Raw genomic sequence first — 25,856 nt, 5'->3', positions numbered from 1 at the left:
TGCAAAAGGGGACTCGGCTATCAGAATACACAGTAAAACGTGTAGTTGTGGTAAGGAAAGATGATTGACACTAATCAACCACAACACAGACAAGCTACCCAAATAGGCAGACAAGCATTTGGTATTTAGAGCGAGATGATCATTTTGTCTGCATCAATGCGATATTGCACTAATAGCATGATTTTAACAAAATGAATTTTAATAGATGTGGATGTTCATGTGTATACATCTTTTAAGGTGACAGGGCAAATTGAGGGGAGTTATAAAAGCACATGGCAAATTGGACATGATAAAAAGGAGTGTTGGGTAGTATAAACATCTATAAAGCTCTAGTCATGCCTTACTTATATATATTACATTGCCTTTTGATTTCAGGGATGAGCAAACTTAGCTACAGGGTCAGTTGGAGAAGCCAAGCTGTTCTTTTGGAAGCGAAGGAATTTATTTGTCTAAGATCTTGATAGATTTATATAGAGTGGGTGGTCAAAAATGTTACTGACATTTGATATAGCATTAATGAGTAAGATTTAAAGCCTTGCCAAAAGATACAAAGGGGAATAAAAGAAGGAAATTACTTTTCTTTTTATGCAGCAAATGGTGATGATATGGAAATCACTGCCTACGAGGATGGTGGATGTGAAGATAATCAATGATTTCAAAAAGAAATTGGATTGCATTTGAGGATAAAAGCTCTTAGGGCTAAAAGAAGGGTTGGAAAATGGGTCTGACTGGATTACTGGCCAAAATTAACATGGACTTAATGGGCTGAGTAGTCTCCTATGCCATAATAAACATGCCTATTCTTGGTTCCCCTTTATCTATCTCACACTTCAAAAATCACAGATTTGTAAATATTATTTTCCTATAACGATGTTATGATTTTATAAGTACACTGTTAACATGTTAGGGTCAAAGTATACTCATTTTACTCAAACATAATTTTTTCTTGAAAATGCAGGGATAAGTTGCTTTGCGCAAAAATCTAACTAATGGCATATTTTACTGATAATATCAAACCTAAACATCTTAACCATAATATTAAATTTCAGCTGCTAATGGAATTTGTTTTGGCATCACCAGGAGCTGCCTGTCTTGCTAATTAAAATATATATTTGGATTATCTCATTATGGTGCCCTTGCACTATCATCAAACCCAGGCTCATGACTGAAAAATACCACCTCTACAAATTAAGCTCGCAACCACTGGATATTTTCTAATGCTGAACCATAAATTAACAAGCAAATCTAACCAGTTAAAGGGAATTTTTATCCTACCTGATCTGGCTTGCATACAACCCCTGTTACACATCAAGTGATTGACTCTTAAAAACACTCAGGAATTTTAAGGATGTATAACAAATATTGCTTTGCTCTTGTTGTACACATCCAAGAACAAATATAAAAATATGACTGAGATAAAAACAATAGAAATGTTCATTCCCATTAATTATTTTGTATGCCTCTATCGTTCATACTGGTAACTTGGCAATTAGCTACAATGATCAGCTGAGATGTACAAAAATAAATGATAGACGAACATTCCCCTTACCTCCATTCTTGGTACTGAAAGAGTAAGCACTTTCAAATTCTATGCACAATGTTAATAGGACTATGAAATTAAACATTTCTTTTTCAGTCTGAGATGATGATAGTAAATGCCATCACTAGGAAATGGGCAATTCTCCACCCTACCTCATCTTCTGTATCAGTATCAGAGGCATATTTCAACACTGCCATGCATTTCTCTATGAAGCAGGCTGCCAAAATTTGCATTAGTCTGTCGGGAACAGTCGGGTCATCACTGCCAGCTGGAGACTTCTGATTCTTGTCACTCAGCTTCATGGATATTAGCTCCAAAATGAGAATCCTGCAACAAAAGATTAAAGGCAGCAGGGTTGCTACTTTGTGAAAAAAAATTACAGTACTAAAATTTACTAAGAAAAATCATTTCAAAAGTTAAGTCAATAAAATATATATTAAAGAGCAGGGGACGGAGATGACAGGCCACATGAATTTAGTGGAACAGGCTACCAAATCATACAGACATTTTGTGTGCACTCTGCCATCATGCTCACTCTAGGTTTGTTCAATCCATGAAATACAAAGTCCGAATCAGCATCAAAGATCACAGGAGTATGCCTGGTAATTCAGATTGTTGAATTGTTGGTAAATTACACTTCAGTCTAAAGTGCTTTAATAACGAATAATTATTGGCCCAGATTTTGTAGCAGTGATGATGACTAACTTTTACCCAATACTCCATGAAGGTTACATCAATGATTTTTGCCATTCTATAATAAAACTGACAGCAGCTTTGGGATGTCCATGCATGCATTGTTTAATGCTGTCATTCAGCAATCCCACGTACTGTAGTTTGGCAATTTTGTAACCTTATAGACTATACTCAAGAGAAACAAATTAAATAAAAATATTCAGGTTATTTCTGAATTAGCTATGCTTTCTCATAAATCCCAAGTTTTTAAATCATGCATGAAGTTGCTGAGCAAGTTAGCCCCAAAATTGTTTTTGCTTGTACATTAACTCCATTAGATAAATATTAAGATAAGAGGATGAGGGCATGAGGTGTCTCGTGGAGAAGACCAGGGACAGGGCGCGGTGTCATGAATGACTCCATTTCAATGCGTCGAGGAAGATTGAAGCATCGAGGCGAATGCGGAGGTCAGCAGTCGCTCTACACGGAAGCCATGAGGTTGATGGCGTTTGGATCCAGCATGGCAGTCACTCATCACAGAAGGACTGAGTTCGTGCGGCCACTCCCCTCGATGCCAACGAAAGGATGTTTTTAAAATTCTAAGAGTTATGTGATTATTGCACTGTACTTTATATTGGTCTCCTTCAGTTTTTGGTGCTTTCTTTCTTGTTGCCAATTGTCAGCTGGGCAATATGTTTCTTTTTATGTGAGGGAGGAGCTGGGGATTTGGGGTCTGATGTTCTTGTTGGTTTTTTTTGTGTGGGTGATCTGTTAGCATTGTGTGTGTGAGAGAGGGGGGTGGTTTTGATGCTATTGTCACTGTTTTGTTGCGAGGGAGGGGTTGAGGGTTTGAGGGTTTTGATGTTCCAGCTGCCGTCTTCCATGTGGGTGATCTATTATTTTTTGTGAGAAAGGGTGTGGGGGTTTGCGAGTTTTATTTCTTATTCTTTTTCGTGGGGGGAGGGGAAGAGTTCATGTATTTTCTTTCAACAACTCCCAGGGTTTTTTTTTCGTATTTCATGGCTATCTGGAGAAGTCAAATATCAGAGTTGTATTGTAAATGCATACTTTGACAATAAAATAAAAATGAAATGAAATGATGCTTTATCTTTTACTGTAATTGTGAGATCCTTCCATTTCTTTAACACTCCATAAGTAGTTTAAAATATCAATAAAAGATTTCTCTTCTAGTTTGCTGTCTGTGAAAATTGTTTACCACTCAAACCTCACAGCTGCTGGATCCAAGAGATCAACTGAATTGTTGCCCGATGATGATTTTCAACCTCTCACTGCTACGGGCGGAAGTTCCCACTTACTTCATAAAGGCAACAATTATACCAGAGCTGAAGAAGAATAATGTGAGCTGCCTTAATGACTATCGCCCAGTAGCACTCACATCTACAGTGATGAAATGCTTTGACAGGTTGGTCATGACTAGACTGAACTCCTGCCTCAGCAAGGACCGGGACCCACTGCAATTTGATTATCACCAAATAGTTCAATGGCAGACGCAATCTCAATGGCTCTCCACACGGTTTTAGACCACCTAGACGGCACAAAAACCTATGTCAGGATGCTGTTCATTGACTGTAGCTCAGCATTTAATACCATCATTCCCAAAATCCTGATAGAGAAGTTGTAGAACCTGGACCTCTGTACCTCCTTCTCAATTGGATCCTCAACTTTCTAACTGGAAGAGCATAATCTGTGCAGATTGGTGACAACATCTCCTCCTCGCTGACGATCAACACTGGTGCACCTCAGGCGTGTGTGCTTAGCCCACTGATCTACTCTCTATATACCCATGACTGTGTGGCTAGGCATAGCTTAAATACCACCTATAAATTTTCTGATGATACAACCATTGTTGGTAGAATCTCAGGTGGTGACAAGAGGGCATATAGCAGTGAGATATGCCAACTAGTGGAGTGGTGCTTCAGCAACAACTGGCACTCAACGTCAGTAAGACGAAAGAGCTGATTGTGGACTTCCAGAAGGGTAAGATGAAGGAACACATACCGATCCTCATAGAGGGATCAGAAGTGGAGAGAGTGAGCAGTTTTAAGTTCCTGGGTGTCAAGGTCTCTGAGGATCTAACCTGGTCCCAACATACTGATGCAGTTATAAAGAAGGCAAGATAGCTGCTATACTTCAGTAGGAGTTTGAAGAGATTTGGTATATCAACAAATACAATCAAAAACTTCTATAGATGTACTGTTGAGAGCATTCAGACAGGCTGCATCACTGTCTGGTATTGGGGGGTGGGGGGCTACTGCACAGGACTGAAAGAAGATGCAGAGGGCTGTAAATTTAGTCATCTCCATCTTGGGTAACAGCCTACAAAGTACCCAGGACATCTTCAAGGAGCGGTGTCTCAGAAAGGCAGTGTCCAATATTAAGGACCTCTATTAACCCAGGGCATGCCCTTTTCTCAATGTTACCATTAGGTAGGAGGTACAGATGCCTGAAGTCACACACTCAGCAATTCAGGAACAGCTTCTTCCCCTCTGCCATCCGATTCCTAAATGGACATTAAACTCTTGGACACTACCTCACTTTTTAAAAAAAAACATATTATTTCTGTTTTTTCAAGACTTTTTATCTATTCAATATATGTATACTGTATAAAGTCTACTGAATAAGATTTACTTATTTATTATTATTTTTCCTTCTATATTATGTATTGCATTGAGCTGCTGCTGCTAAGTTAACAAATTTCATGTCACATGCTAGTGATAATAAACCTGATTCTGGTGTTGGAAGTGGAGAAGTCAGTGCAACAGAAATCACAGGATCCTTAGAACCTCAAGTGAATTTGCAGAACCATGATTTGTCCATTGGTTACAAAGCCCAGACCACTGTTCAAAGGATAAAACTTCCTGCATTCAGTAAATTGTCAACAAAAACTCAGAATTTCATGCTAATCTGATGCCAGATGTCAATTTCTGCAGTGGTTTGAACTGTATATTACCCATTTAGAACAAAGACATTAAATAACACACTCCAAGGTCAGCCCCATTCAGGTATCGTGTTTCCCTGAAGGCACCGAGGTGTATCTCTAACCACGATACATTAATAGCATACTTCACAAATAGCTTGCAAGTATTTGACCATGCTTTTTTAAAAACAATGTAGTTAAGTGACTATGATATTTATACAACAATGTGTTGAATAGCTAAGACCAAAGACTTAAGAAACAATGACAATCTAAACTGTATTTTTAACCTACCATTCCCGACTGTTCCATTTTGTGTACATAACCGACACTAAATCTGGACATTTCAGAAACTGCTCTGTTACAATAAGAAACCTAGAGAGAGAATATTATATCTCTGGTTAGCAATACATTTATCAATGATACTCCTTAACTACAGCAAGATGGCAACACTTGATTCAAAATAGTCCCTTTTCTGATAAAAATTTAGAATGTACATCGATAAAACACAGGCATACACAGTTTAAAAAGTGTTACAAAAACAGTTCATTATCTCCTGAAAAAAACCTTTGTAAAGTTCAATTTTCAAAGCTCATTGGTCCAAAGTAATTTTAAAATTGAAATATAACTGATTCATTTGCACCTAAAATTCTACCTTCAAATTTTCTGACTAAATTACTTTTTAAAATATAGTCCTTTGGCAGGCGATGCAATAATAATTTGATGTCAAGGTTGTGCTGCCCCTACAATATACTTGAGCAGGTGTTCAGCATTAGAACAATCGTTGGCGTTATAATTTGGGCTATTCCCCATTTTCCATTTATGCAGCGGTGGTCACACCTTCCCTGGTCTATCCTCTTGCAACTGAAAGCAGGCCAGGTTTCCCTTGGAAGACTTAAATTTAGAATTCTAATTACCAGATTATGGTTGATAATGTTTGTGATCAGTCAAGAGAAGTAACATCCAAGAGGTCACACTATCATTACTTTACAGGGCTTTGAAGGTTTTATATGGGTGCATGAGTTTTATTTTTAAGGCCTTTGTCATAAGGAGTGCTTCATCTGCAAACAGCTGCCAATGTTTTCTGAGGACATATCCCTGTAGACATTAGGGATTCAATATTGTCTAGCACAGAAAGCCACAGTCATTGGTCCGAGGGTTCTGGAGACAAGCCCTGTGTAAAATGTATACATTGGAATACTTTTAAACATCAAAATCATTAATTAAAATATTTTGCTATCACCAAGTTTTTCCTACAATGTTTTCATTTAAAGTTCAACAAAAAAAAGCTCCAGGTTCATTTAATTGATCACTCCCTGCACCTCTGGGAAATTCACTATCTGGGCAACTTCATCGGCCCACATCTTCTAGTATACTCTATTGGGAAGCTGAAATTATGCCTTCTTGAGTCTATAATTAGTTAAAATTGTTGGTCTGTATTAGTTAAAATTGCTTGGAATGATCTAGAAGCTGAGCATTTCAGGCCTAATCTAAATCTCTGAGCAGTCCACGCAGTGCTGCTTACAGAAGTCTCCCAAAATCTCAGTTTACCTATCTACCTTTTAGTTTGCTTTCAAAAGTTTTATTTAATTGGATGTGGAAACTGCTGCTAATGCCAGCTTTTATTGCCCATTTCCAACCGCCCTCAAGGTGGTGGCGATGAGTCACTTTCTTGATCCACCGGAACAGTTACTGCATGGTGGGTAAGGAGTTCCAGAACTGAGATGTAGTTATGATGAAGTAACATCTTCAAGTCAGTTTGGTATGTGAATAGGGGAAGAACTTTCAAGTAGTGCCATTCAAGTTCTTCCCACTGTTTTTGGTGGTAAAAGCTGCAACTTTGAGAAATGCTGTTGTAGAAGCCTTTGACAAGCAACTGAAGTGTATTTTCGAATAGGACACATTACAGACATGGTGTGTAACGTGGGGGGAACTGAATTTTAGAATGCTAGATGGGTACCAATTATCCTGCTTGGTCTGCCATCTCATCCTAAATATTTACTGGTAGAGGTTGGAGTTGAGATTCTGTCTCTTGTGGGACAGCAGTATTTTAAACAAGTAACAGAAGGTCACTAGTTTCTCTGTTGGTAAATTAGATGCTAGTGTTTGACAGTAATTCAACAATTGCTCTCCTAAACCACAGCTGAAGACAATGTGCTTCTGTTAATGGATAACTAGTAACTAATTCCACTGATTTCTCCTCAGGATGATATAATGGCTTATAAGCAACTTGTAAGTTGTACATGTTAAATTGATCAAAATGAAAAATAAGCTGTATTTTCATCTCTGCTTCAAAATAAGTTTATTGGATCTGTATTATCTATGAATATCCACCCCAATATCTAAACTGAATAATTAGCGATTATAAAAGAAAGCACAATTACTCACTCTTGACAGTTGTGTACCAGCAACTGAGCAGGAGTCAAGAATGAAATATACATTAACTACATCTTAAAAAGTGAATAGAGACAAAATAATAACAAGCAACAATATACTTCAGAGTAACCCTTAGAAGGCAATGATCATAATATGATAGACTTCACCTTCAATTTGAGAGGGAGAAGCTAGAGTCAGATTTATCAGTATACAGCGGAGTAAAGGGAATTACAGAGGCTGGCTTATTGGAAGGGATCACTAGCAGGGATGAAGGCAGAATAGCAATGGCTACAGTTTCTGGGAGAAATTTAGAAAGCTAAGGATAGATACATTCCAAAGAAGTATTCTAACGGCAGCATAACACAACAAGGGAAATCAAATACAACATAAAAGTAAAAGAAATGGCATATAATAGAACAAAAATTAGTGGGAAGTTAGAGGAATGGGAAGCCTTTAAAAACCAACAGAAGGCAACTAAAAAAGCCATAAGAAGGGAAAAGATAAAATATGAAGTTAAGCTAGCCGATAATTATAAGGATACCAAAAGTTTTTCGGATATACGGTATGTATAAGAGAAAAAGAAAGGCAAGACTGCTGAAAGATGAGCTTGGAGAGGTAGCAATGGGGAACAAGGGAAGGGCGGATGAACTAGAATTGAGTTGACTTTATTTCTTCCATCTTTCACATAGATGAGGAGAAAAAACCTTTATGTTATGTCTCCATCCAAATGTGCAATTTATAGTAATTTGTAATACATAGTACTGTATGTACAACAGGATAGTAAATATAGCATACAAAGAGAATTATATCAGCATAAATTAATCATTCTGATAGCCTGGTGGAAGAAGTTGTCCTAGAGCCTGTGGAAGAAGTTGTCCCAGAGCCTGTTGGTCCTGGCTTTAATGCTGTGGTACCGTTTCCCGGATGGTAGCAGTCGGAACAGTTTGTGGTTGGGGTGACTTTGGGCCCTTTTCACGCACCTGTCTCTGCAAATGTCCTGAATAGTGGGAAGTTCACATCTTCAGATGCGCTGGGCTGTCCACACCACTCTCTGCAAAGTCCTGCACTTGAGGGAAGTACAATTTCCAAACCAGGCAGTGATGCAGCCAGCCAGAATGCTCTCAATTGTGCCCCTATAGAAAGTTCTTAGGATTTGGGTGCCCAAACCAAACTTCTTCAACTGGCTGAGGTGAAAGAGGCGCTGTTGTGCCCTTTTCATCACACAGCGGGTATGTATAGACCACGTGAGATCTTCAGTGATGTGTATGCCGAGGAATTTAAAGCTGTTCACCCTCTCAACCCCAGATCCATTGATGTCAATAGGGGCTAGCTCATCTCCATTCCTCCTGTAGTCCACAACCAGCTCCTTTGTTTTTGTGACATTGAGGGAGAGGTTGTTTTCTTGACACCAGTGTCAGGGTGATGACTTCTCTGTAGGTTGCCTCGTTATTATTTAAGATTAGGCCAATCAATATAGAATCATCAGCAAATTTAATTAGCAGATTGGAGCTGTGGGTGGCGACACAGTCATGGGAATATAGAGATTAAAGGAGGGGCTTAGGACATAGCCCTGAGGGGCTCCTGTGTTGAGGGTCAGAGGGGCAGAGGTGACGGAGCCCACTCTTACCACCTGCAGGTGATCTGACAGGAAGTCCAGGATTCAGCTGCACAAGGCAGGGTGAAGGCTGAGGTCTCTGAGCTTCTTCTCAAAAGCAAGTATTTCGTATCCATATTCACTGTGAAGTGTCACGGGCAGAAGTGAGTGTAATTGCTTTTACTAGGGAGATGGTGCTTGGGAAGCTGAAAGGTCTAAAGGTAGGTAAGTCACCTGGATCAGATGGACACCCTGGCATTCTGAAAAAGGTGGCGGAAGAGAATATGGAGGCATTAATAATGATCTTTCAAGAAACACTAGATTCTGGCATGGTTCTAGAGCATCATTTCAAATGTCACTCAACTCTTCGAGAAGAGAGGGAGGCAAAAGAAAGCAAATTACAGGCCAATTACCCTGACCTCAGTGATTGGAAAGATGTTGGAGTCGATTGTTAAGGATGAGGTCTCAGGGTACTTGGAGGAACATGACAAAATAGGCCAATTTCATATAGTTTCCTTAAGGGAATATCTTGCCTGACAATTTGTTGGAATTCTTTGAGGAAATAACAAGCAGGATAGTCAAAGGAGAATTGGTGGATGTTGCGTACTTGGATTTCCAGAAGGCCTTTGACAAGGTACCACACATGAGGCTGCTTAACAGGAAGGATACTAGCCTGGACAGAATATTGGCTGATTGGCAGGAGGCAAAGGGTAGGAATAAAGGGAGCTTTTTTCTGGTTGGCTGCCAGTGACTAGTGGTGTTCTGCAGTGGTCGGTGTTGCGAGCACTACTTCTTATGTTATACGTCAATGATTTGAATTATGGAATTGATAGGTTTGTGATAAAGTTTGTCAATGATACAAAGATAGGTGGTGGGGAAGCAGGGAGGCTGCAGGAGAACTTAGACAAGGTAGTCCTTTCCTATCCAAGCTCTTGTCCAAATCAATTTTAAACACTAATTTTATCTGCCTCTACCACCTCCTTTGGCAGCTTGTTCTATATTGCCACCAGTCTGTGTGGAAAACCTGCCCTCAGATCCTCCTCAAATTTCTTCCCTCCCATCTTAAGCCGATTCCCTCTAGTTTTAAACTCCCCTACCCTTGGATAGAGGCTATCTACCTTATTTATGCCCCTCATAATTTTATAACCTCTATAAAATCGCCCCTCAGTTCCAGTCAGAATAAACACAGCCTACTCATTCCCATCTTGTAACAAAAGCCCGCCATACCAGGTAACATCCCAGTGATCCTCCTCAGCACTCTCCCACATTATTCCAGAGCTATGCAGCCAGACAAACAATTGCTTTTGTCAATGAAGGCAAGCAAGTCAGTTTCCTTCTTCACTAACTTATCCACCTGTGTTGGCATTTACAGGGAGCTAAAAATTTTCACCCGCAGTTCCCCTGTACATCAAATGTGGGAGTAAGCTGAGGGCACCAAGCTCTGACTCTTCATGTAAAAATTATTCACACACAGAATCTGTACTGAACCTTTTAAGCCTCATTCCATGGCTCGTTCTACTTTTCCAAACGTAGCCTGGCACATTCCTCAAGATTTGATCAGGAGACATTTGCTCACATGGTATTCAATCATGTGACTATTTATAAGATGACTAATCATAATACTGATCATATCTATGAAATATTTGCAAAAGTCGTTCCAAATTTAGTTGCATGTTGCAATGTCATCGAGTTGAGCAAAACATTTGACTTGTCATTTTATAATGAAAACTGAATGATGCCATAGGCATAGGGCACTACAGCACAGAAACAGGCCCTTCGATCCATCTAGTGAGTGGAACTGCTATTCTCCCTAGTCCCATCGACCCACAACTGCATCTCTGCCTTTTATATCCCTCCCACCCCATGTACTTATCCACATTTATCTTAAATTTTGAAATCAAATCTGCATCCACTACTTCTCCTGGCAGCACATTCAACACTCTCACCATCCTCTGAGTGAACAAGCTCCCCCTCAGGTTTCCCCTTAAGTATTTCACCTTTCACTCTTAGCCCATGAGTTCAAGTCTCACCCAACGTCATTGAAAAACCCTGCTTGCATTTACCCTATAGGGTTATGTAACGGGTGACAATTGACATATTGTTCATAAGAGAAAGTGTTCAGCATAATTCACAAAACACCGTCATTGAGTTGTTGTCTTTTCTTTAAGTGATGGTGTCTGATGTAATGACATTAGTGTATGGCAACTTTTTTGTGCTTGTTCATAATGAAAGTAAAGGGCTGCAACTTTTGTTAAGCACATAAAATGACTCTCACTTGTTTTATTCACAAAATCCTACATCCCTTTGTATACCTTTCATAATTTTGTATACCTCTATTAAATCTCCCCTCATTATCCTATACTCCACTCTTGATTGGTCAGGGCATGAAGAGATATGGGAGAAGGCAGGAGATTGGGCTGAGAGGATAAATGGATCAGCCATGATGAAATTGTGGAGCAAATTCGATGGGTCAAATGGCCTAATTCTGCTCCTATGTCTTATGGTATAATGGTCTTAATAATGAATAAATACGTACGATGCAATCTCCAAGAGCCTAAATGCAGTGAAGCCTTGAATTCTGCTAAGAAACAGGAATTACAGAAAGTGCATCAATACAATGTTACCTACTTGGAGTATGAATTTATTCCATTCCAGTCTGATCAGCGACACCTCATGTGTCTGATTTGTAATACAGTACTGTCTAATGCAGTCATGAAACCATCAAAATTGCAGGAACACATCTGTAAAGGACACCCTGAAAAGGCTACTTACTCAGTTCCAGAAGATGAAGGGAGAATTTGAAGAATGTTGCATACTCAAGTTATTTGCCAAGAAAGCTAAAAATGAACTTGATAGTGGTCTCATTGCTTCTTATAAAATTTCCAAAATGATAGAGTGTGGAAAATCTTATACAGTTGATGCAAGATTAATAATGCCTGCTGTGACAGAAGTGCTCACCACTGTTCTCAAAACGCTGATTTTCAAAACCAGCATTTTAAAATCAATTCCTCTGTAGCTCGTCGTATTGACAAAACGAGTAAAGACATTGAGTATCAACTATGCACAGAGCTACAAAAACCAGAATACTTGCCAATCTGTAGCTGAATTTCACGATCAACCATTGTATTTCTTATGCTGCGTGCATTCAAATATAACACTTTCAGACCAGTATTTTGTTGCTTTCTGTTTTAACTGCAGCACACCTCTATTGCCCTGTAAATCATCCCACTGGCTGTGATTATGCCTCATCTCCTGCCTGTCCTTTCTATCATCTCTGTTACACGCTATCTTTGATTTATATCTGTTTTCCCCTTCTTCAGCCCTATCACTCCAGTTCCCATCTCCCTGCCAAATTAGTTTAAACCCTCCCTGATAGCTCTATTAAACCTGCCTGTTAGGATTTTGAATCCCTTTGGGTTCAGGTGTAACCTGTCCTTTTTGTACAGGTCGTACCTCCCCCCGAAGAGGCCCTAATGATCCAGGAGAGGCCCCAATGATCCAGGATTATCTGCTTTTTCTCTGATACTTCTTGCATTGAAATATATGTATCTCAGGACACTAGTTACACCATGCTTAACCTTTTGATTCGACACTTGGTCTGAGGTCTTACCAACATCTACCTCCACAACTTCTCCATGAACTTTTCTGGCACTCTGGATCCCATCTCCCTGCAACTCCAGCTTAAATCCCACCATGCAGCATTAACAAACCTTCTCGCTATTAGTCTCCCTCCATTTCAAGTGCAAGCAATCCCTTCTGTACAGGTCCCACTTTCTCTGGAAGAGAGTCCAATGAACCAAAAATATTATGTCCTCCCTCCTACACCAATTCTTTATCCATGTATTAAACTGTATAATCTTCCTAGTTCTGGCCTCACTGGCATGTGGCACTGGTAGCAATCCTGAGATCACAATCCTGGAAGTCCTGCACATTAACTTGGCACCAAACTCCCTGAATTCCCCATACAGAACCTTGTCACTTGTTCTACTCATGGTACCTACATGGACCACAACTTCTGGCTGTTCACCCTCCCACTTAAGAATGCTGAGGACTCGATCCTAGATATATTGGACCCTGGTACCCAGGAGGCAACATGCCATCTGGGAATCTCATTCTTGCTCAGAGAAGCTCTTGTCCATTCCCCTAACTAACGAATCCCCCATCACCACAGCATGACTCTTCCCTGTTCCCTTCTGCGTCACAGAGGCAGACTCAGTGCCAGAGACTCAACCACTGTGACTTTCCTCTGTAGGTCATGCCCCCCCCCCCCAGAAGTATCCAAAGATATATATCTAATTAAGGGGGCTGGCTACAGGGGTACTCTACATAGGCTCCTTAATGCCTTTCCCCTTCCTGACAGTCACCCAGCTTCCTGTGTCCTGCATCTTGGGGGGGTAACCACTCTCTGTATGTTCTATCTATCACCCTGTCAGCCTCTGAAGGATTCAGAGTTCATCCAGTTCCAGCTCCAAACTCCATAACACAGTTTGTTAGAGCTGCAGCTGGATGCACTTCTCACAGTTGTAGTTGTTCCTGCCTTCCCACATCCTGCAAGAGAAGCATTTCACTATCCTGCATCTCTACTGTCCTAACTGAGCAGATATAAAGAAGTGAAGGGGGAAAAATAAACTTGAGCTTTTCTTTCGTTTGCTTTCTCTGAGTGAAGCCTCTTTTTGATGAAGACTCAAAGAGCTAAAGCCTCAAGATCATCACTCTGACTACATCCACTCCAACGACAGCCACTGCACTTGCTCCTGCCTTCCTTTAATTTGCTCGTACTAATCAATCCCAAATGCTGATTGGTTGGCTGGTCAAATCTCCTTTTTGCTGCCATGTCCCACTGCTGCCTTTTTATCCTCGGGCAGCGGACCTGATTGAAGTCCCCTCCTCTCCAAACTTCCGATAACCGGATTGGCTGCTGGTCAAAGCTCTTTTTCAATTATGTATATTGCAATACATAATAAAAAAAACTGTAACTTACAATAAGTATACATAATAAAATGTAATTAAGTAGGTTGTGCAAAAATCGAGGAAAAAGGTAGTGAGGTAGTGTTCATGGAAACATTGTTCATTCAGAAATCTGATGGCAGAGGGGAAGACGTTGTTCCTGAAACACAGAGTGTGTGTCTTCAGGCATCTGTACCTCCTCCTTGGTAAAAATGAGAAGAGGGCATGTCTTGGTTGATGTGGGCCCTTAAAGCTGGATGCCACCTTTTTTGATGCACCGCCTCATGAAGGTGTCCTCGATGACAGGAGGCTATGATGGAGCTGGCTGAGTTTACAACCTTCTGCTGTTTTTCCTGATCCTGTGCAATGACCCCTCCAAACCAGGTGGTGAAGCACCCAGTCAGAATGATCACCAAGGTACATCTGTAGAAATTTGCGAGAGTCTTTGGTGACATACCAAGTCTCCTCAAACTCCTAATGAAATTATCACTGTGTATCGTGCCTTCTTTGTAATTGTACCAACATCTTGAGCCTAGGCTAGATCATCAGAGATGATGGCATGCAGGAACTTGAAACTGCACTGTTGATCCCTCGATGAGGGCTGGTTGTGCTCCCTTGACTTTCCCTTCCTGAAGTCCACAATCAATTTCTTGGTCTTACTGAGGTTGAGTGCAAGGTTGTTGTTGCGACCCCACTCAACCAGCTGATCTATCTTGCTCCTGTACGCCTCCTCATCACCATCTGAAATTCTGCCAACAGCAGTTACATCATCAACGAATTTATAGATGGCGTTTGAGCTGTGCCTAGCCATACTACATGTGTGCAGACAGAATAGAACAGTGGGTTAAGCACGCATCGCTTCAGTGTTGATTGTTAGCGAGGAAGAGAAGTTATTTCTGATCAAGTCAGACTGGAAGTCACGGAACCAGCGAGTAAGTCAAAGAACCAGTTGCAGAGGAAGGTACAGAGGCTCATGTTTTTTCAGCTTGTTGATTAGAACTGAGGATATGACTGCATTGAATGCTAAGCTGTAATCAATAAACAGCAGCCTATTGTAGGTATTGCTATTGTCCAAGTGATCAAAGTCCAAGTAGAGAGTCAGGGAGATTGCATCCACTGTAGACCTATTGTGGTGATGGACAAATTGCAGTGGATCTGGGTCCTTATAGGCAGGAGTTCATTCTAGCCATGACCAGCCTCTCAAAACACTTCATCACAGAAGATGTGAGTGCCACTGGGAGACAGTGGCCGAAAACTTCATAGATAAGACATATACCGAGGTGGTCGCAGAGAGAATGCAGGCTTCAGATAGTAAATGAGTGACCACCAGAAGTAAGGGGAGTGGGAAGTCAGTGCTGGGGTCACCCGTTGTCAGTACCTGTAGGAACATGTATACCCCTTTGGATAATGCTGTGGGGGTGACCTATCAGGGCACAGCAGCAGGTCAGTTGCACCACAGCTAGCTCTGAGGCTCAGTAGGGAAGGGTAAAGTCAGGCAGAGTGATAGTGATAGAAGACTCAGTAGTTAGAGGGACAGACAGCAGATGCTGTGGCCACAAAAGAGAAGTGTGTTGCTTCCCAGGTGCTGGAGTCCAGGATGTCTCAGAGCGGCTGCAGAAGAATTTCAAGAGCGAGTGTGAACATTGGCATCAATGACATTGGTTGAAAGGGGGAAAGAGGCCCCTGTGCAGTCAGTACAGGAGGTTAGGCCAGAGGCTAAACAGCAGGTCCTCCAGTACCACGTGCTAGTCAGGGCAGAAATATGATCATATTACATATGAACGGGTGGCTGAGGAATTGTGCAGTAGGCGGGGTTTCAGATTTCTGGATCATTGCGATCTTTCTGGGGAAGGTATGAGGGGTTTACACCTGAACCTGAATGGGAACAATATCCTTGCGGGTAGGTTTGCTAAAGCTGTTGGGGAGAGCTTAAACTAAGTTGGCAGGAGGATGTGAACTGGAGAGATAGGGCTGAGGATGAGGTGCTTGGTACACAAGGTGATGCAGTGTGTAGTGAGACTGTGAGGATAGACAGGCAGATGATAGAGCAAAATTGCCATGAATGTGATGAGGCGAAGTGTAACTTGGGGGCAAATTCAAAAAGGGTGATAGATACAGGATTGAAGTTATTTTATTTGAATGCATGCAGTATATGGAATAAGGCAGATGATCTTGTAGCGCAGTTAGAGATTAGCAGGTATGATGTTGTAGGCATCACTGAGTCCTGAACTATGAAAGAAGATTGTAGTTGAGAACTTAACATCCAAGGGTACACATTGTATCAAAAGGATAGGCAGGTAGGCAGAGAGGTTGGAGTGCGTCTGTTGGGAAAAAATAAAATCAAAACATTGGAAAGGGCAGACATAGGATCAGGAGGTTAGAATCCTCACGGTTAGAAAACTGTGTGTTAAGAGGGTAAAAACACGCTGAAGGGAGTTATAAACAGAGCCCCGAACAGTACAAACATAATGGGAGAAAAGATGGAATGTGAAGGGAAGCTAGCCAATGATATCATAAAGCATACCAAAGCTTTTAGAGATATATAAAGTGTATAAGAGAGGTGAGAGTGGATATTGGATCGCTGGAAAACGATGGGTGGAGAGGTATAAATGGGAGACAAAGAAACGGCAGAAGAACTTAAGTATTTTGTGTCAGTCTTCACTGTGGAGGACACCAGCAATATGCCAGAAATGTGAGTGTGTCAAAGGAGCAGAAGTGAGTGTCATTGCTATTACTAAGGAGAAGGTGCTTGGGAAGCTGATGCCACTTGGACCAGATGGACTACACCCCAGGGTTCTGAAAGAGGTAGCTGAAGAGATTGTGGAGGTATTAGTAATGATCTTTCAAGAATCACTAGATTCTGAATGGCTCCAGAGGACTCGGAAATTGCAAATGTCACTCCAGTCTTCAAGAAGGGTGGAAGGAAAAAGAAAGGAAATTATTGGCCAATTAGCCTGACTTCAGTGGTTGGGAAGATGTTGGAGTCCATTAATAAAGATGAAGTTTCAGGGTACCTGGAGGTGCCTGATAAAGTAGGCCAAAGTCAGCATGGTTTTGTTAAGGGGAAATATTACGTAACAAATCTAAAGCAATTCTTTGAAGAATTGACAAGCATGATAGACAAAGGAGAGTCAGTGAATATTGTGTAAAACATTCTGGATTTTCAGAAGGCCTTTGAGCACATGAGGCTGCTTAACAAGATAAGAACCCATGGTATTACAAGAAAGATATTAGCATTCATAGTGGATTGGCAGGAGGCAAAGAGTGGGAATAAAGGGAGCCTTTTCTGGTTGGCTGTTGATAACTGGGGTCTGCTGGGGTCAGTATAGGGATTGCTTCTTTTCATGTTATGCCAACGATTTGAATGATGGCATTACAAACAAGAGAAAATCTGCAGATGCTGGAAATCCAACCAATACACACAAAATGCTGGAGGAACTCAGCAGGCCAGGCAGCATTTATGGAAAAAGGTACAGTCGATGTTTCAGGCCAAAACCCTTCAGCAGGACTAGAGAGAAAAAGCGGAGGAGTAGATTTGAAAGGTGGGGGGAGGGGAGAGAGAACCACCAGGTGACAGGTGACACCTGGAGGGGGAGGGATGAAGTAAAGAGTTGGGAAGTTGATTGGTGAAAGAAACAGAAGGCCATGGAAGAAAGAAAAAGGGGTGAGGGAGCATCAGAGGGAGGCAATGGGCGGGCAGGAAGATGAGGCGAGAGAGGGAAAAGGGGATAGGGAATGGAGAAGGGGGAGGGAATGGTTCCGGGCATTACCATAAATTTGAGAAATTGATGTTCATGCCATCAGGTTGGAGGCTACCCAAATGGAAGACAAGGTGTTGTTCCTTGAACCCAAGTGTGGCCTCATCACGACAGTGGAGAAGGCCATGGATAGACAAATCGGAATGGGAATGGGAAATGGAATTAAAATGGGTGGCCAGTGGGAGATCCCGCTTGTTCTCGCGGACGGGGCATAGATGTTTGGTGAAACGGTCTCCCAAACTATAAACGTTGTACATTGGGTCTCATTGATGTATAGGAGGCCGCACCAGGAGCGCCAGATACAGTAAATGACCCCAACAGACTCACAGGTGAAGTGCCACCTCATCTGGAAGGACTGTTTAGGGCCCTGGATGGAAATGAGGGAGGACGTGTACGGGCAGGTCCAGCACTTGTTCCGCTTGCAAGCATAAGTGCCAGGAGCGAGATCAGTGGGGAAGGAAGAATAGATAAGGGAGTCGTGTAAGGACAAAGGATCCCTATGAAAAGCAGAAAGTTGGGGGGCGGGGGCTGGTAGGAAAGTTGAGCTTGGTGGTGGGACCCCGTTGGAGGTGGCAGAAGTTTTGGAGAATTATGTACTGGATGTGGAGGCTGGTGGGGTGGTAGTGAGGACAAGAGGAACCCTATCCCTGCTAGGGTGGTGGGAGGATGGGGTGCGAGCAAAGACCCATCTTTGCCCACGCATCGCCTCCCTCTGGTGCTCCTTTGCTCCTTTTTCATCTTCAATGGCCTTCTGTCTCCTTCACGAATCAACTTCCCAGCTCTTTACTTCATCCTTCCCCCTTCAGGTTTCACCTATCACCTGGTGCTTCTCTCTCCCCTCCTCCCACCTTTTAAATCCACTCCTCAGGTTTTTATCTCCAGTCCTGCCAAAGGGCTTTGGCCCGAAATGTTCTTTCTTTTCTTTTTAAATCTTTTTATTAAATAAGTATACAAAAGGTAAACCATATAAGCACTAATACACTGTTAGAAATTACAGGAGATATTAATACAGAAAAAAATTGATACAAACAGTGCAGTTTAAACATAAAATAATAAGGTAAATTAATAGTATACTAATTTTATATATATATATCAATAGAGAAAAGGAAAAAAAAGACCCCAAAAAAAGCCCACCGTGCAACTAAACTAAAAGCAAAGCAGAGCAATGGGCTAACTTGGAAACAGGTAGAGTTAAAAAACTTAAAATCACGTCCTCAAACCTGACCTCCATTAAAAACAGTTAAAAAAAGCAAGAAGGGAATATAAATATGAAACAAAAGAGAAAAAAAAAACTACATTAAATGAAAATATTGAATAAAAGATCTCCAGGTCTGTTCAAATTTAAATGAGGAATCATAAAGATTACTTCTAATTTTCTCCAAATTTAAGCATAATATCGTCTGGGAGAACCAAAAAAGGGTAGTTGGAGCATTAGGCTCTTTCCAATGTTGTAAGATACATCTTTTCGCCACTAAAGTAAGAAATGCAATCATTCTACGGGCTGAAGGGGAACGATTACTGGAAATTTTAGGTAATCCAAAGATAGCAGTAATAGGATGAGGAGAGATATCTATATTCAATACCTTTGAGATAATATTAAAAATGTCTCTCCAAAAAGTTTCCAGAGTAGGACAAGACCAAAACATATGAGTTAAGGAAGCTATCTGCCCCGGACATCTATCACAAAAAGGATTAATATGAGAATAAAAACGAGCTAATTTATCTTTGGACATATGTGCTCTATGAACAACTTTAAATTGAATTAGGGAATGTTTAGCACAGATAGAGGAAGTATTGACTAATTGTAAAATCTGCCCCCAGTCATCCACGGAAATAATAGAACCCAATTCTTGTTCCCAATCTGACCTAGTCTTATCAAATGGAGCTTTCCTAAGTTTCATAATAATATTATAAATAATAGTCGTTGCACCTTTCTGACATGGATTAAGGTTAATTATAGTATCTAAAATATATGTAGGAGGAAGCATTGGAAAGGAAGAAAGTATAGTACTTAGGAAATTTCTAACTTGAAGATATCTAAAAAAATGTATTCTTGGTAAATTATATTTATTAGATAATTGTTCAAAAGACATAAGGGAATCATGTAAAAATAAATCCAAAAACCGTGAAATAGCCTTAGCCTTCCAAATTTGAAACACACGATCCGTGAAAGAGGGAGGAAAAAATATGTTACCTAAAATAGGGATCGCTAGCCCAAATTGGTTAAGATCGAAAAATTTTCTGAATTGAAACCAAATACGTAAGGTATATTTAACTATCGGGTTAGACCGAAATGTTAACTGTACTTTTTCCATAGATGCTGCCTGGCCTGCTGAGTTCCTCCAGCATTTTGAGAATGATGGAATGGATGAGTTTTGTAGTCAGGTTTATAGACGATTCAAAGATAGGTGGAGGGGCAGGTAATGTTGAGGAAGCAAAGAGTCTGCAACACAGACTTCGATACTATTTTCTAAACAGGGAAAAATTTCAAAAATCAGAGTTGCAAAGGGACTTGGAAATCTTTCTGGTGGATTCCCAGAAAATTAACTTGCAGGCTGAGTCAGCAGTAAGTAAGGAAAAGGCAATGTTAGCATTCATTTTGAGAGGACTAGAATATTAGAGCAAGGATGTTATGCTGAGTCTTTATAAAGCACAGGTGAGGCTTCACTTGGAGTTTTGTGAGCAGTTTGGAGAGAGTTCAGAGGAGGTTCATGAGAATGAGACTGGGAATGAAAGGGTTAAAGTATATGGAGCGTTTCATAGCTTTGGACCTGTACTCACTGGATGTAATGAAAATAAAGAGCTATGGCTTATGTTAAGCACATAATACGACTCTCACATGTTTTATTCACAAAATCCTCCTTCAACAGTCTCCCTCTCTCCTGAACTGCCAACACTACAACATCCTTTTTTTGAGGCACCTCTATAACATCATCTTTCTTACACTGCTGTCTTCTTGCTCAGCATTCCTGGCAAAAGGAGGGTAGCAGGTCTGTGTGCCTGTCTGATATTTGAACCTGCAGAATGGTCTATGTAATGGTTTTATACAGACAATTTTACCAGCAAGGAGCAACGGCCTCAAAGAACAAGTTATTAAAAGGGAAGTAAAATATATTTAGGAACTTAATCTTGATGAACAATATAATGATCTAGAGAAAGTTCAGAATCCTGTAACTAAAACCCTTAAGTAAGTTGATTACTAGTAAGTGCAGTACGTATTAAAACCATAAAAAAAAAGACAACACTAAAGCTTCAGAGAACAGAATTGCAAGCTGCACTCTAGTCTTCGTGCCCAAGTTATTGAGAGGAAATGTTGAACATTTCTTAAAAATACATACGCCCAGTCCAGTTCTGGCTCTTTCCTGCAGATTTTGACAACAGATTCCGCCAGTTCAATCCCTTTTGTGTGGTTTAGTAGATCCGCTGTTCTCTCAGCATTAAGACAAGTAAACAGAACCATGCAGCAATAGGTGACAGTTTTCTTATCTAAATGATTCAGAAAATTCCTTAGGAAAAATCAAAAACAAATTTTAGATGCAAGTCCAGTCAAAGCTATGTGTACCTGCCAAAAATATCAGTTTATCAGCTGTGATGTAAATAAGATCGAGTTTTAAATATCAGTAATAGACCTAACAACAGAGCAGAGATAGTCATCTCATCTAAATTTAACTTGTGACAAAGTTATAAAAACAGTACATGTTTGCTTGTTAAATAAATAGCATGTATCCAAAATTAATACAAAGCGACCTTCATAAAATTTCCTTCTGAAGTATGAATCTGAGCATCAGTCTTTTGGAAAATATAACATGTAACTCTTTACTGGATACATAACCATGTATTAATTGATGAAAAATATGCAATCAGAAAAAGGTACAGCCTTAGGAAAGGGAAATATTTAAGTCAGCATGATATGACATATTGTTCATAGAACCATGGTATGGTTACAGCATAGGAGGTGGCAATTTGGCAGTGACTACACCAGCTGTCTACCAAAGTAACTAGTTTCATCCACTGTCACTTTATCCAGAGTTTCAGTTTTTTTTTTATCAACTATATTATTATTTAGCTCCCTCTTGAAAGTAAATTTCAGCAGGCAGTACACCAGATTCCAATCACATGCCATGTCAAAAGGAAACTTTCTCATGCAACTTTAATTTTTCATCTTTATGTGGCTTCTTGTCCTTGACCTTCCTAAGTAAATAGCATCCCACCATCAACTCTGTCCAGACCCTTCATCATAAAATATATTTCAATCAAGTCCCTCATTTGCTTTTTCTCTTCTCTAAAGAAATAAATCAATCTTTGTAACTATATTCCCTCATCCCAAGAAACATTCAGGAATACCTCATCTGGATCCTCTCTGATATCTTCATATACTTTGTATAATATTCATTCAAAATTCAATTTAAAACTTTTTTTAAGCCAGTGAACGAAACACAGAAATTCAAATGGTGGACAATGGTGTTTGATATAAATTAGCAAAAACTATTCCCTTTCAAATTATCGAAGAGAAATTTGCTTAATGACAAGGACAGGGTGAAAAAAGTCATTACTGAACAAGGAAATGGTCACAGAACCAAACCAGTACATATTGGACACCTTTCTGAAGGCAGTCATGACATTTTAATATCAGGGCAAAGAGTTTAACAGAAAAATGCCTGAAATCAAGGTTTTCAAGTGGCAATGGAGCAGGTAGATTCCAGACATTGGAATTTACAGCCCGAGGAGCTTTCAAACATTGGATACGATGCACTATACCAAAAATGATGCAGTTTTATCTTCAGCAACAGAGGTCAGGTTAATTAACTTACAAGTCAAACTAAAGTGACATGAGGAAAAAGTTTCTTTTTAAATGTATTGATTGACTGGTGTCTGGAATGTATTATCAGGGTGGCAGTAGAGACGTGTTTCACAGCAATATCCAAAAATAGAACAGTCGTATATTTGGAAAAAAATGCAGAATTTTGGGAAGAGGGCAGGAGAATGGAAGTAGTTGGTTAGCTCGTTCCTTACTTTAATCATTTTATTCCCTCTCTTCTAATATTGCTTCCATTTTAAATCCACTAACTTCTCCAAGCTGTCATCATCAACTTCCCACTTCAAAAAAGAGCCATCGTCTTTCCCTCTGAGCTTGGAAGTTTATTCTTCTTCAAAATCCTTCAAATTCCTTAAACATTTTATGAATCCAATTAGACCTTTACAGTACACATTTGAAGCTCTCCAATCAGATTTCTATCCTTGATACTGCATTCTAATATTCTAAACTGAACATATGGACATTATGCTCTATAACTGTGACTCCCATAGCTTTTCTAGTAGAATAGACACACCATCTTCCTATCTGTTCAGCTCAGTAAAACCAATCTTTCTCCAGATCAAAGGGACAGCCTTTACTTCAACAATGGCATTATTTTAACACTCCTTTACTGAAGATCTCTCCTTATCCCACCCCTTTCCTCATTTAAATGCAGCTAATAAGCAACATCATCCACAGCTGTGGATTGAACTTTCACATGGATGCTGTTGACAACCACCTTTATCTCAACTTTGTCCTGCATCACAAAGTCCAAGATAGGTATTTAACAAGTTGAGCCTTTAGGCAACTGAAAGATGAAAAAGGAGATTAACAGTAGAGGAGGAAAGATAGGACAACAGACAAAAAACACAGAAACAGAAGAATGGATAGATGTAGGGTTAGACAGGTATCAGAATACAAAAGGAAACCCACTCTGCACCTGGTGATATTGAATCTAAGATAAACCACGCAAAGGCAGGGCAAAAGGATAGATCCTTGAGCCATGCTAAAGGAAACGTTATGAAATTGGGAGATTTGTGGGCAAAAGTAGGGGAACCAGTTGAGGCCTGATGTTGTCAACAAAAAAGGGACCAGAATAAGTTAATCAACTCCATCAAACCATGAAGAGGTGTCAAGGCAAACAAAGAGCTGCTGGCTGTTAACATAATCCTAGATGACATTTTTCATGACATGGAATAAAGGAGGTCTTACCACTGTAGGTGAGAATAAGACCAGACTCCTAAATTTTAAACAGGAACTCTATTCCAGACATACCTTTTAAATAGGAAAAAACATTGGCTCCATGTGTTTTGATATGGAACTTCAATAGATTTTATGTTTAAATATTCATTCAGCCAAAATGTCTGAATGTACATTAACCTTATGCACTGTCAACTAATCTGTTGACAAATGAAAGCCAAGTACTCAAATTTACATAATCTTTATTCTTATCATTGCTTGAATTTACATAATTATGTAGTCTAGCAGTCTGGGAAGTAGGCAGAAAGTACTTTAAATTTTGCAATTAATAGAATTCTGATGGGATCTTAGATGGAAATCCACGATTAGTTTTTCAAACAATCCAATCCAACCACCAAAATTATAACAGCAGATCTACATGAGCTTGTAGGTCATTAACATTACAAGGCAAAACCAAAAAGACAAACCTCCACTGTAAAATAAAGTTAAGACAACATACTAAAATACGCAAAGATTTGAGTATGTTGATCCCTTCTGGATTTACCTTCTGCAATATGGAACATACTCTCACTCTAATCCTGGAATGATTTTTACATTTCAAAGCTGGAGCAATATTGTGGGAAATGACAGACCCAACCAGTTTTGCCCAGAAGTGAATCATTAACGGAAGGTTTCTAATCTCCGTCAAAAAGTAGTAACATTATATAAAATGTCATTTTACAGCTTTTTTTAATAAACTTTTCATCAGTTTATTTTAAAAAACATATAATCTATTAAGATTCTATGTAAATCAGTTATCTGTCTTAAAGTCGTCATATTTTTACAGATCTAATTCAAACACAAATTCTCTCCTCACATTGAAAGTTGGGTTAAGGTTATACTGGTAGAAGATTTTTAATATTTTTTCCTGAAGCCTATCAACCACTATTAAAAGTTCAACGCCTACTACATTTTTTCATAATCTAATACAGTCTTAGTGATTGGAACACATACGATGGATGGTCCCAGGTGACACAGAAACAGCATTCACCAAAGTTAGTCATCTAGTGACCCACCAAGTTAATGTCTCAGCAAATTAATATGTGGCCCTGAAGCAAGCTGGAAATACGTTATGGCACCAAAGGGAAAAAGTGAATTATTCTGGTAATTCAAGAAATGAATTTGATTTTCTTTTTCATTTTTTTTTTACATTTTTGAGTAAATCAAAATCCATGAATTAGGATGCTTAACAACCCATGCTGGACCAAAAACTCAATCAATTAATCATACAATTACAACAATATAGCACTTACAGGAACAGATCTGGAAAGGCATTTTTCCAAATGACATCCTTGGATTCCTCATTGCCAACTGCTAGGTTTCCAAGGAACTGAAGACCACATTGAAAAGCTGAATAAAATAAGATGAAACACTTAAAGACAAAATTCTGACAAAAATTTAACATGAAAGTGATATCAAGGAGTAAATGTGCTATGTACAAATTGCACACATGAGAAAAGTTGAAAGAAAAATTCAATCTCTTTTCTTTCCTGAGCAAGCATGTACAATGTAGCATTGCTGCCTTGAAACAGACTACCAACGAGAATCTTCTGCTCGTGAATTCTTCTGATTCACCAGAAGATTCACATCAGTTATGGTAGTTGACCTACAATCTACCTATTCCCATCGATGAAAGGCATTCAAAATTGCTCAGTGAAGCATACCAGATTGCTGTCAAGTCTGAATTCCAAGCTCCCCTCTTGCACCATTTGAAAGTCTACAAAGTTCACTTAGTCACCTTACAAGAAGAACGAGCACAATTTTAAATGTTTGAAATCAGACAATAACAAGTATAGTGTGCTGATTAACAGTATTTCCAACACCTGCTGTTTTACAAAGAAAGACTGGAAAAAACAAAACTGCTTTTTGAGAACTCAACAATTCAATATGATGGAGGAGGGCCTGCAGCGGAGGTTTGAGGTATGCATATTACGAGAAATACACTCTCAGAACACCTCCTACAAATCGTCCTCAATCTCATAAGCTTCAATAAGATCACA

The 25,856-nt window shown here is 39.8% G+C and overlaps 1 protein-coding gene across 4 annotated transcripts in view; it reads right to left on the bottom strand.

Moving 5' to 3' along the window:
- atxn10 (ataxin 10) overlaps positions 1–25,856 on the bottom strand; it is a 219,435-nt gene that overhangs the window by 148,006 nt on the left and 45,573 nt on the right. For all 4 annotated transcript variants that reach the window (XM_063059674.1, XM_063059673.1, XM_063059675.1 and 1 more), the window contains exons 4-7: positions 25,110–25,206; positions 21,161–21,328; positions 5,442–5,522; positions 1,693–1,867 (exon numbers count right to left, since the gene is read on the bottom strand). In XM_063059674.1, the coding sequence (XP_062915744.1) occupies positions 1,693–1,867; positions 5,442–5,522; positions 21,161–21,328; positions 25,110–25,206 (521 nt within the window). The remainder of the gene's footprint in view (positions 1–1,692; positions 1,868–5,441; positions 5,523–21,160; positions 21,329–25,109; positions 25,207–25,856) is intronic.

Source organism: Mobula hypostoma, chromosome 9 (assembly GCF_963921235.1).
Source record: "Mobula hypostoma chromosome 9, sMobHyp1.1, whole genome shotgun sequence".
Classification (NCBI taxonomy): Eukaryota; Metazoa; Chordata; class Chondrichthyes; order Myliobatiformes; family Myliobatidae; genus Mobula; species Mobula hypostoma.
Note: the sequence above shows the minus strand (reverse complement) of the source record. Positions and strands in the feature narration are given on the sequence as shown.